Source organism: Apus apus, chromosome 3, assembly GCF_020740795.1.
Source record: "Apus apus isolate bApuApu2 chromosome 3, bApuApu2.pri.cur, whole genome shotgun sequence".
Classification (NCBI taxonomy): Eukaryota; Metazoa; Chordata; class Aves; order Apodiformes; family Apodidae; genus Apus; species Apus apus.
In genome coordinates, this window is record NC_067284.1 from 29,184,999 (window position 1) to 29,198,419 (window position 13,421).

The 13,421-nt window shown below is 37.0% G+C and overlaps 1 protein-coding gene across 11 annotated transcripts in view; it reads right to left on the bottom strand.

The window, feature by feature from the left end:
- The window catches only part of MYT1L (myelin transcription factor 1 like), a 221,895-nt gene that overhangs the window by 56,508 nt on the left and 151,966 nt on the right, over positions 1 to 13,421 (bottom strand). For 8 of the 11 annotated variants that reach the window (XM_051614624.1, XM_051614622.1, XM_051614632.1 and 5 more), the window contains 3 exons: positions 10,342 to 10,553; positions 3,885 to 4,132; positions 1,291 to 1,527 (listed from right to left, as the gene is read on the bottom strand). In XM_051614624.1, coding sequence (XP_051470584.1) covers positions 1,291 to 1,527; positions 3,885 to 4,132; positions 10,342 to 10,553 — 697 coding nt within the window. The remainder of the gene's footprint in view (positions 1 to 1,290; positions 1,528 to 3,884; positions 4,133 to 10,341; positions 10,554 to 13,421) is intronic. The other 3 variants (XM_051614630.1, XM_051614629.1, XM_051614628.1) reach the window with 1 other exon arrangement.

A 13,421-nucleotide genomic window follows, 5' to 3' on the forward strand; every position in this document is an offset into this window, starting at 1 on the left:
CAGGAGCTATCTCAACATCTACACACAAAATCTCAACCTGGGGCAAACCTCAATGGATCTGTCTGTCAAAAGATAATTATATAATTTAGGATTAACATTTGCGATTCATTCAGAAATTCAAAACTATGGGTGCATGCATTGATTTAGTGATTCCTGCAGATGGTGCTATGAACACCACAGTAGAAATAATAAGTCCTGCTTACTCTGAAAAAAAACATGTTATACAGTCTGGTTTACCTCACATTTCCTTGCTAGTGACAGATTTCCTCCTAACTGCAGTGAAATTAATAGCAAAACTGTAATTAACACCAGAGCTAGAATGCAGTAAGTGTATCAATTAAAAATGCCACTTTGTTATATTTCAAAGATACTGAAAAGAGTCCTATATTTTATTTAAAATTGGCAAAAGAGATACTACACACACATGATTAGCCTAATTTTCTGTTATAAACCAAGAAAAAACATAGAACAACACTTAAGAGTTCTCCAAATGGCTAAACTGCATTCAGTGCAGCATTGTAAACTGAACAGTGAATTCCCTTATGAACAAATGCAGAGACAATCAAAACTTGCCAGCGGATATCTTCAGTGTCCTGGCTGTTCAAAGTTTTGAAAAGTAAAATAAATTCACTAGCATGTTTTCTTTACTTGCCTCTTCTCTTTAAAGGGTTTTACCATTGTATTGGTATTATGAATTGAAAAGTAATACTTATTTCTAATATCTCTTTGCATTCTTGAAACCATGTATTTCATTAGTACAGGTCTTTTACACACAGGAGTGTGTAAGTAATCTAGAAGATTAGCTGAAATAGTTGAAAGCTTACATTGTTATCTGCTTCTTTTTAAAAAATTGATTGATTTTTTATTACAGGTAATACATGCTTTCAAATACTCAGAACATCATTTACAGTTTTCAAATTCAGAATATCTTGTCTTGAAAGCTGATTATCGCAGTATTAGACAGTTATGTCAACATACTTATACCATGTAATGTAATCTGGATATACTGAAACATCTTTGCCACAAAAAATATTTGTTAACAAGATGATGCTGTTAGAAAACATGATTCACATTCATGGTTCAAATGTTGTCTTATGGAACTTAGTCACAAATCAGATGTGTGCCAGCATGATATAGGCCTAAAGATTAACCAGCAGAAAGTCTGTTTTGTAGAAAATCAACATTTTTAGCACACAGTAATTTTGTTTCCTCTTTCTCTCCAAATTTCAGAAATTTCATGAATTACCAAAATTAGACCACAGCAAGAACTAATAGATGAAAAAGACATACATTAATCTCTTTGGAATCATCTTCATCTATCCTACTGGGCTTCATTTTAGTGTAGTCCACTGGCAAGTCCCAGCAGTCACCCTCGTTCAGCTGGTAACACCGGTTATTCATCACGGCTTGCCGTTGTGGGGACATTGGCTCCAGTGGTGTCAAAATGGTACAGCAACCATCTCGCTGCCTCTGCTTGTTCATGCTCAGATCCAATGTCCCATTTTCATCGACTTCCATATCAGGATTCTGTCAAAACAAGGAAAATATTGTTAATTTGGCTTCACACTAGCAAACTGTTACCTCTCTGTGTTCTTCAATCTGATTGCCTAGCAGAATGATAAAATGCTTTTGCATTCCTGTATAGTTTGTAAGCATTGAGCCCCCTCCCACACATAGCATGATGCTGTTACACAACATTAATGCTGCTAAAGCAGATTTCTTCCTGAATGGCTAATATGACATTTGGGGGAAGAGGGGACAGTCTTCATTACCTTCCTGACACCCAGCACACAGGTGCAAAATGTGAAATGGAGAAATCTCTAAAGGTATTTTCTTGTCATTGTCTTTATGCTCTTGATTTATGCTGTGACAGGTGAGTATCTGTGAAGTAACACCTGCATAATTCTTATTTCCAGCCCTGACAGCTGTCTAGATAATTACAGTAACAAAAAACAGCTAGCATCAAATAGCCTTTGTTTTTTTAAACGTTAACAGACAATCACTGTTTAGATGATGTCAGAAAATGAAACAGGGAGGTAGGGTACCAAAACAAGTCCTTTTGGACACCATTTACCCATGAGGAAACACACTCAGATTTCACAGTGCCTTTCTTACAGATGCAAATGTATTAATATTTCTTATATCTATCTTCATAATCAAGACATTTAGGTAGCGAAATAGCTGCAACAACAGTTGCACCAGTTTCTGCAGTGACTTAGGTACTGTGAAAAACAGGGTGAGTACAGGCTCTGACTTTTTTTTTTTATAGACACAAAACAGGGTTGTCTATTATATCAGGTGAGGAGAATTAGATATCTTAAAATGAAGATTATTAAAAAAAAATAAGGACAGATAAAATAAAAATGGCCACAGAGCATCCTCCATCCTTTCAAAAATGAAACGCTCCACAAGACATTTGGTTTCAAGATGGATGTGAATGCAACTGACTCCTCTTATGGCTGATGACTCTCTCCTCTGGAATAACAGCAAAGCTGCAGAAAAGCACTGTGGATGCAAATCTCTTTCTGAATTACTGCCTTTTGTCAGAGCATATATCTAATTGGCACTACCCTGCTAATTTAATTTAGAAAATACTTTTTTATCTTCTTAGATTCATTCCTTCAGTCTCAATATAGGGTAGCACATTAGGAAAGAGTCCTCAGCCAGTTTTGATACAGAAAATTTTTAGCATCGTGTTCCAACTTTTTCCATCACATTGGTACAGAGAACAACCATGTTTTTTTACCTGCCAGAAAGAGATTTCCTTCTTGAATAGTATTAAATGAATTGATATAAAAAGCAGCATTTGAAAACAAAGTCACCAGCCTTTCTGGCTCAAATCCTCATTATCACTAACACCTACTGCTACGGTTCAGTCTGTTATGAATGATCAAGGGGCTTTACACAATGAGGGGAAGAAACCCTTTGTCTATATGTAGAGGAACAGAACATGTCTGCCAGCTCAAAAGCTGTTCTATAAGCACAATAAAAATGTTTCTTTCCTCTGCACTGCATCTGTCTACTTAGCCATCTAGTGGTCTCCTATAGGTAGCACTGTACTGTTTGCTTGTGCATGTTAAATATTAATTTCTAAACAGCTATCAGAGCTGAAACAATGTTTATAATTTTTAAAAAAACAATCTTCCGGTAAATCTTTAATGAGTGTTAATAGTGCACTGGTTGTCTTAATATATGAAGCTTAACAAAAAAAGCTTTCATTTCTATCTGTATAGGCATTTCATAATATACTGAGGCTCTGTGAACATTAGTGACCCTGCACAACTGTTATGCACATTTAAAGTTTCCTGTACTGGAGGATTTGTTAATTTTGAATGTATTATGCAATCACTTTAGAACTGTGATGACAGATAAGCAAGAAATTATAACATATGAGTAGCACAGATTTCTTTATGCTAGATCTTAAAGCCTTAGGTCCCATTCGTGATTTTTAAATGAAAATATATCAATAACTCTTAACCCTTTCACAAAATGTATGAATCAGACAGTGTTTAGCAAAAACATCAGTAGTACAATTAATACCACTTGAGCAACCCAGACATCATTTATAATTACAGACTGCACTAGTAAGAGACAAATTCAAAAAAGAGGGAGTACATGCTAACAGTATCATCATTTTATATACCAAATAGGATTTCCCGAGATACTTGTGAGGAATTCTCATCTTTCTTTTTTTTTTAATTCCCTCCCTGCTTTAGCAGAGCCATCAGATTATGTTAGTTTTGCAGGGAAAAAAAAAAGAAAAAAAAGAAAAAAAAGAAAAAAAAAAGCATGATATACTGAAGCTATTATTCTATCTACCAGGGCCACAGAGCAAGTGCAGTAAAGAGAAATCTTCATCAACAAACAGAATTACTAATTTTTACCCTCGCACAGAGATCCTGAGGCTTAGTGGAGAGGTTCTGAGGCATCTCCCTGCAGCGAGTGGAGAGATTCAGAATAGCAGTAGCAGCCATGTGCGCTGCCTCCATGTCATGAGTATAGTCAAAGCTGCTCTTGCTGCAGGTACTGCTGGCACTGCTGCCTCCACCACAACTCATATTGCTGCTGCTGCTAGGGGCATAACTGCTTGTTGTGCTGCTGGTTGGACTTGAATTCTTACAGTAGCGTTTAGCTGTGGGAAGAAATATGACAAGGATGACTCAAAGGAACAAGCATGCTGCATAAGAGAAGAGAAAAACAAACTGCTGGAGGTGAAATTTATAATGAGCAACAGTAACCAATGCCAAAAAAAAGCCCACAATAAGAATGATGGCTGTATTTCTTGATTTCTGTCTGTGACTTTTATATGCTACATATGTGAGTTTATATGAAATAACCTCCTATATAAATCTGCTTGCTGTAATTATGAATTGTCTCACAAACAGGCTGGATGTAGAAAACAATAAAAACACAGAAACACTGCTTTTACCCCACATACATAGTCAGACAAAAGGGTAGGATCTGCTCAGTTAATTAATTGTTATTAATGAGGGGAAACAAAACATTACAGGACCTTTTCCCATCTACATGAGCAAACTGTTAATTTAAGGCCTAGACTCCCCAGAGCTGCTGGAGATCAAGCTCCCCCTTAGGCTGACAGGCTTGGTCTCTGGACCACACTGTTACCCATACATCCTTAAACACGCCATGCTTGCTAAAAGATTTATTCTTCCTACATCACAGGCAAATATTACAACACTGGCCATCAGAAAAGAAAGGAACATGATGGAAGAAAGGCAGTGGTCACATGTGAGATTTACCATAGCTCGCACAAAGAAAGGAGTGGCTGCATAAATGGAAACAGATACAACTGAAACATCCCCACCTTCAAACAACTCAAGCACTTACAACTCTTCATAAAAACAGGAAGGAACAAAGACACCCCTTCCTTGTCATGCTGAGGGCACTGGCACTCAGCTGTACTCTGACTGACAGAAGCCATGAGCAGCCACAGAAGAGCAAGGCACTGACAAAGTTCACATCCGGACTATCTAAATACAATGCAACACGCTTGCTACTTTTAATAAATGTTCCTTGTAGGCAAAGGTGTTACAGGAACAATGGAAAACAGCCCTGTTAGCCCACTTATTTCTCTGACCCTCTTCCCAAATAAACTATTTAAAAGTGTTTATAAAGAAATGCAAGAAAGTGTCAGCTCATCTCCTAAACCTAAAAACTCATGTATTTTCATGAAAAAGTAAAAAAATCCAGGTCAGACAATACAGATATGCATATTACAGTGACTACTTCCACTTAAGATGGAAATGTATACTGCAGAGATTATACCATATAGCACAGTATAACAATAACCAACTAGCATGCTGATTAGAGAGTTATACAAAAAAGGTCAGGCCCTAGCTAGAGCTCTTCCATGATGGTCTCCATTTAAATGCCAGACTCTTCAGGTGTATTTGTCTGAGCAGACATACACATAATAATCTGCTCCCATGAGCATGGCCCATTTGTGAACCACAAGCTGCTTTGTCAGGCAGGCAGGGTTCAAAAGAAGAATCTGAAAGCAAAATAACTCTTGAAGAGCTTATGCCATCCTCCTTTCTTTAAAAAACTGGAAAAAACTCATGATGTTATTTTTACAGTAAAGGAAATAGTGTTTCACTTAATTCATAACAGATGGAGTTTTCTCAGGAAAGCCACATAATGCACAGGGTGTGATTTATTTAAGTGAAGTGAATGCTAAACACTCATCACATTTCTTTGTTTTGAACACATAGTAGAACTACTCTATCAGGGTATCCACTAATTATAAAACTGTGAACTATTTCTCAAGAGTTTCATTAGTAATACAGCAGTCGGTGGTGGTCATTAAAAATTCATCATTTATCCCGTGTTACTTTGTAACAGTATCCAAGACACACAAGATTTTTCCTACACTTATGGAAGGAAAAAATGGAATAATTCTGTTTCTACTGTGTTAACACAGCAAGCACCCTGTACCACTGAACTTGTCAAATTAGAAACATCTTTCAAAATTCATATGAACAGATAAGACTTCCGTCACTTGCAAAAAATATTAGTCTTGTTATAGTAGGTCACATTTAGACAAACATAAGAGACATACTACATGGGAAATTATATGAGAATGTGAGCTAAAGGAAGGGAGGGAAAGAAGTAGTTTTATGCAAAGGACTAACCATCAGAAACTCATACAGGCTCTGACACGGACTCCCCTGTGGCCTTGGTCAAACTATATTATTATCCCCCCAATTAATTTTTCTTGTAAATAGAAAGTTACTTCTAAAATTTAGTAATGTTGTGATTTACTTGCAAAACACTTTGAAGATGTAAAGTGTTAAAAGCATGCTATGCAATTACTGGTATTTAGATTACCAATAATTTAAGCAAAATTCACTCAGAAAGAAATGGCCGTGGTTATTTTAACTTTGCTATAGCTGTACCTTTTAAGATGAGTCACATAACCCATACTGTTCATTTCACGTTAGCTTTTCAGGAGAAACTAATATCACCAATTTATAATGAACTAAATCAAGTAGATCTCTAATGAAGGAAAGATGCATTGTTTCAATAACAGATAATTGTCTTTGCTATGTTGCCCAACTCTGTGGCACAAGGTTTTGGAGTGTCCCCTATGCTTTGTGATCAAGAGTGAAACCAAAAGTGGAAAACACCTTCACCATAAGAATCACAGAATTATAGAATCATAGAATCATAGAATGGTTTGGGTTGGAAGGGACCTTAACAATCATCTAGTTCCACCCCCCCTTGCCATAGGCAGGGACACTTCCCAGTAGACCAGGTTGCTCAAAGCCCCATCCAACCTGGCCTTGAACACTTCCAGGGATGGGGCTTCCACAACTTCCCTGGCCAACCTATTCCAGTGTCACACCACCCTCATAGTAAATAACTTTCTCCTAACGTCTAAACTACATCTACCATCTTCTGTTTGAAACCATCACCCCTATCAACATGTGCCCTTGTGAAAAGTCCCTTTCTCATTAAATAACAGATACAGGTCTACCCAGCTGCATGCCCATACTGGCCCCCGTCAGACAAGCCTGTGAGCTGATTACAAAGAGCCTTTCTAAGTCTACAAACTCCTCTTGCTAGTTAATAATGGAGGAGTGGGAGAGATCCCAACAACATAAAGCATAAAATTAGGATTATTTTGAGTGGAATTACATTCTGCTCAGGCACTCTCATCCCCAGTATTGCCTAAATACTGAATATGTTACTTAAATTACAGTTTTAACACATTTTCTGACTTTCACAGTAAGAGATAAATCTCACTTAACTTCAGATATCTGACCTAGCCATTACAAGGCTTCCTCTACAGGCTGTGGAAAAAACAAACAAACAAAAAACCTTTCAGGCAATGACTCACCTGACCAGTTTTAAATACATATTTCAGGAGGAGATTAATTGCATCAGCGAAGTATCTAACTTTCTCCTTGGATCTAAAAGGGGTGATGAGCTTAGGTGTAGGTGTTGACATTATAGAAGTCTAGGTACAGTCTGATGAATCCCACTCCTAACATTTTCTTAGTGCTTTGATGGAAGGACACAGTCCTACTGGTGGGATGAGAGAAGCTCCTACCATCATCTGAGCAACTGAAAGTGCTGCTGTCTCCTCTGCCTGCTGTGTTCATCTATTCTTATCTCTGCTGCTGTAAACTATAAGCCTAATATCCAATACATTACAAAACTGGTTTTGAAGGAAAAACAAGCCGACAAACAAAAGATTTCTCAATAATTTTCAGAGCATCCTAACCCACAATACAAAGCATCCATTTTCTATTTGTTTTTTACTAAAACTTACTGGGAAAAAATCAAGAAAAAAATCCAAACAACATATTTATGTTAATGTAACTCACAACCATACACTTACTGAACAGATAATGCCTTTCTCTGATGATGGAAGTACAGTTTTATCTTACAATTATAAAAGGATTGAGATATGAAGTTACTTATTTTTCAGATCCTTAGACTATTTGTCTCATCTTACATAGTTAGAAAACTTAAGGTGCTGTTTACTTTCAAGTTCCTCCAAAACCTTAGGCTTACTTTCAGAGTTTTCAGGATAACTTTTCAGAACTAAATCTGCTTTCATCTAAATGTACCTGCTAACATACATAACAGGTGTGCATTCTGTACCTCTATACTGGCTTTAGTAGCAACAATTAATAGGGTTTTTTTACACAAAAATATGAAATCACCTAGAAATATAGCTAAGTCTCTTGAGGAAAAGTGGCTCTTTTAAGTGAAGCACCTCTTCCTGAAATCTCTTTTATATTCAATTATTTGCTATAACTGTCAGCAAAATCCTTGTCCCACTGAAAGTTAGTGTCAAAGCTTTGCCCATTTTCAGCATGGCCAGGGTTTCACTTCATCGTTCTATGATTTTAGCTGATTCTCCTAAGGAGCTTGGAAATCCTTTGCCAATTTAAGCCAGATACAATGGAGTGTTTATGAAATATCAGAGATATGTGAATCCTAGCGTTGTCATGAAAATCACTGATAGCGTAAAAAGGAAAAGTCAAATTAGGTGCCACATCTGAGACAAAGTTGGTATGTCTGTCTGGCCAAGCAGCACAAACATCACTTGGAACCAGGTACAACATGTGCTGCCAGAGATATGGAACAAATCCATGGGAAATCAGTCTTTGTTTGGCAAACAACCTGAGCCAGCTTCAGCTGTTTCGAATACACAAGAACTACATGTATTTTCTGTACCAGAATGAATCACATGTACGCTGTGTCCCTCAGTTCTCTCTGTCTCACATTACTGAGCAGTGAAGCAACAGGGTCCCAATCTTACCTCCAACTAAAATTCCTCTTTATATCAAAGGAAGATTAGTGTGCATAGAGACAGTGTCCTGTATCATCCCAGCCCTTCACTAATTAAGGCGACTGTTAAACTTTTGTGTAACGTTACATATATTTTCAAATTCTGCTGATTTGGGGAAAAAAAGTAAAAAAAAAGTTAAAAAAAAGTAAAAAAGTGTTTGTAATTATTTGCTGAAAAGGGATCTTAAATGAGAAAAATCTGTATCAGTTGCTTAAACATCAGCAACTTGATCTGAAAATGCACATGTTCACAGAATCCCGAGCAATACTCTGATTACTGCAAGAGTAGATAGACCATATACCCAACAGTTAATATCTCATTTACCTTACATTGATGCACACTCATTAGCTTACTAACCACAACGAGAGTTAGTGCTTTACCTTTAATAATATTCAAGCTCTTATTCTGATACTGGCAAACAAGGCAAGTGCATGAGAGAGAAAAAGGGCACGTTTACTCGAAAACATGTTGCCTTTCACAACTGTTCTCCTTTCACTATAGTGCAAGAATAAGCCTGCTGATTCTATGAGAAAGCAAAATATTCAAAATATCAGAAATATCAAGGCAAAAGCTACAGCAATATTCCCTTTCTCCACTTACCTACTCTTGAATGTCATAGTCTGTGTTCAGGCAACAGCTTAAATTGTTCTATAGAGTATATTTGGTTTTGCTTTCCTAAATAAAAATCTGACACCTGCCTGAAATTTCCTATGGTAGTCGGTGAGTAGTATCAAATATTTTAACCAAATAATAAACTGTTAACATTCAAAAAAAGAAAAGAAAATATAATTGTACAGTTTGGCTTTATAAACACACACACACATATAATATATATACACATATAACTGTATTGCTCTGAAAAAACCCTGATGTCCTCAAAAGTTACAATGCAAATCCTCCTCCTTTATCCTGCAGTTCATTTATGACCCCTAATAAAAATCCTCTTGCCTGACAGACCCCATCCACTGTTTTCTCCTGAATTGAAGTCAGTACCAGCCTACTCCTAGGCCTGTTACTTAGGTTTTCCAGAGAATTCAACAGGTGCATTCATGAGGACAAAACGAGCAGAAATGCCTCATTAAGTAAGTAGCAGTGATTTCTAAAGTGCAATGAGATCCAGGTTTTCTACTTCCATATCCCCACAGAGCAAATATGTTATCTTTATGGGTTACCTGAACTACTGTGCAGAAGCAAGAATCCTAATGTGACCCTTGAGGCCAGGTCTCCCAGATAGCAATGTAAGGACTGGCTCTATTACTTAGCTTTTATTGCCATCTCAACACATCCCAGGAGCTTAATAGCTGGAGATGTTCTTTTGCCAGTGCAACAGTCCTGAAGCAAGCACCGTTATAAAACAACGCTTTTCAAAAAGGCCTTTAAAATAATTTACACATGACAGCATTCCTCATAATACTATATGAACATGAAAACATGTCATATTTGTATGATGTTTACATATACAACAACATGATTAACTGCAAACTTGTCTCTCATGTATAAGAGTGTGCACCTCCTACCATCATATCCTTTGGGGGATATATCCCTGGATTGCACCTTGGGAGCTATGGCTCTCTTGCCATAGGCATGGTTGTCATAACTGTTATATTCAAACGTAGTCTTAGAGTATTTCTCTAGTTCCTTGGCCAAGTTGGAGCGGGGTGTAGTGGTGGGGACATTGTTTCTGTAGCCATACTGAGGGATCTCCAATTGCTTAACAAAGCACATGGGCCTAGAAATTAAAGATATGTAAAGTTTGTTAGATGCAGTTCATTTTACTGTATCTGTGCATAATTTATAGTTCAGATTAGAAAATCTTAGTTATTTCTTGCACTCAAGAGACAGCAATATATTATTGCATTTGCTTAGTTTGGTTATTTTCAGCAGACAAACAATATATATTTTCTTGAACAAAGCCTAGGCAAAATTTCTTCTAATACCACTAAACATATCCTGTAGCTAAAAGTATTTTAAAATTCTCGTTTAAAGTACTTCAGGATTTCCCTTTCCCCATGTAGTTGCACCACGTAGCAAACATTTTCTCTTTTGGGAGATGAATTAAAGAGGGGCAAGCAGACTGACAGAAGAAGTTTGGACAAACTCCTTCCAATGTCAAAAAGAAAAAACAGCACCAGAAGCTCCACTTCATTAATGGAGTTTCCTCTGAGTTTCTTCCAATAGAGCTGCATGCTGTTTTGCTGTGTGCTGTCCAAAGCAGCTAGTCCTGTTCCATCCCTCAATGTACAAATTCACATTCATCTTGAGAAATACCCGTGAGAGTCTCACCATGTCTGTTATCTTTGAGCTGCTGCCTTGGAGGTCCTGCTTAACCTTAAACAGAAGGTTCTGGCAGGAGCTGCAATTCCTGATACACAAAACTGCATCAACTAAATTTCTCTTTAGTTTGGGGTCAGGGAGGATAATCAGGAGAAGCCCTGACTGATCTCGGTTAGCCATTGAGAAACTTCTGGAATCTCCATGGAAGAATGCTGTAGCGAACTTCTCCACTGTCACTCTGTCTGCTGCATGATACAGAACTCATCAGCTATCAAAGCAGGCAAATGAAGGCCAGATCCTGCAGACCCTACCTATACAAGAAAGTGCTACGCAGTGCTGCACGTCTACCTAGTGCATTGAGCAGCAGGTAAAGATGATGAACAGCACACCTGAGGTGCTTCTCCTGGAATCAAGAATCATATAATCAAGTCTCTCTTTTTTTTTTTTTTATTTCTTTACTGCATTTATAAGCATAGAAAATGGAAGGAACATTCATAGGAACATTAATTCAGTCAAGACGAGAAGTATCATCATGCTGACAAAATGGAATGTGATAAATAGTAAGAAATAGGGTTTGAATGCTATGTCTTTCTGAACAAATTAATTTTCATAGACTTTAGTCAGGATATTTATGTAAAGATCACCCAAGAAATCATATTAGTCATACTATTCCCTTTGATTTATGAATGCTCGTTCCTTTAGACACTTCTTCCTCACAAAATACAGTGGGCTCATTTATGCAATGAGCTGATATGAATAATATTTTGATCCTGTCTCAAGATAATCTGTATTTAGCTAAAAAAAAAAAAGCAATTCAGATCCTCTACATTAAATATAAATCCAAAATTTCTGTGGAATAGAAGTCCTATGAATTTGATTTCTTCGTATGTAAGAAATTGTAAATCCTGGTGGGATGGAAACTGGGATGAAGACAAGTATTCAAGATACAGTCTTAGAAAATCTCTGTCTGTCCATCAGTTGCCTGCATGCAAATATAAGTAGCTCTCAAGCTGTTAATCTTAAAATACTTCAATGACTTAAAGGTAAATTGGAAGCAGAGGAAAAAAATAAAGTTGTCTATAAAATCTGAAAGACAGAGCAGGCTCACAAGCAAAGTTAAGATTGCTGCACCACTTCCTATGGAGTTTGCCAGCAAACTGGATGCTGCTTTTCAGCAGTTGCCTTTTTTTTAAACGGCATCTGACTTCAATGACTTCCCTCTAAGTGATAAAAGCCACTGTATTTTTTATCTTCTTCCATCAAGCGAGAAACTGTGTTATTCCCTCAAAGAGTGGTTTTTATTTCTAGGTTTTGAAGAACCCTTCTCTAACAAAACTATTTGGGACGCTGTATGAAAAATCAGACAATCTGAATTCAGGGCAGTTAAGATAACGCCCATGAAAAACAATATGAGGAAGGCAAACAAAGTCAATAGGCATGACAAAAAAACTTCTGTAGATGTAAACTGTATTTATGTATTCTTAGCCCTATGAAAATACTGTTTTTTTGAAAAGACCATCAAGATTCTATGAAGTTTTAAGAGAATATTCAAAGAATGATTTTGATAATATACAGAAGAAAACTTTTATTTTAAGCAGCCCTATCACATTCTAAATCTAGAAGACAGCTAAATAATAAGAAACCTATGGGATAAGTAGGAAATTCTGGGAACTAAAGCTGCAGCACTTCTTCCATGCTCTTCAAGGCAGCTGGGAGGGATGTACTTGTCCCAGCCCACAGATACTACAGTATCCATGGAGAAATTCTGCAGCTCTTGGGGCATCATCAGCATAAGGCTGGTACAATCATGCAAAAGTCTAGTTCTTTTGTGTGTATCCTTCATACTTCAGCTCCTTAGCAATTACATTTTTTCCACCCCCATGTCTCGAAAGAGGAGACAATAACTCAAAGCTGGATACACCTTTGGATAAATGAAGACTCTTCTAGGGAGGAAGATAAGAGGTATCATTATGTCAAATTGGTTCAAGGTCCTTCTTGTATGAAAATTTAGGACAATTTTTCTCTCTTTTTATCCTTCCTGACAGTGACTGGAGGAACAGAGACAAATAACTAAGTCTGTCCTTATTTTGGAATCTAAGCTATAGTTGGTATTTTTCCAAGTGTCCTACCAAAAGTTTGGTAATTTAAATAGGGCTTCTGGTTTAATTTAAACTGATATTTACTAGTAAAAGCCTGCTGAAAAAACCAAGACTTACCGGTAAATATTAGTTTATCCCCAAAAGATACCAACTTTTTTCACATTGTTCTTAGAGTTTGTACTCCAGCAGTCATCTTTACACCAAACAATGCCTAAGACAAAAAT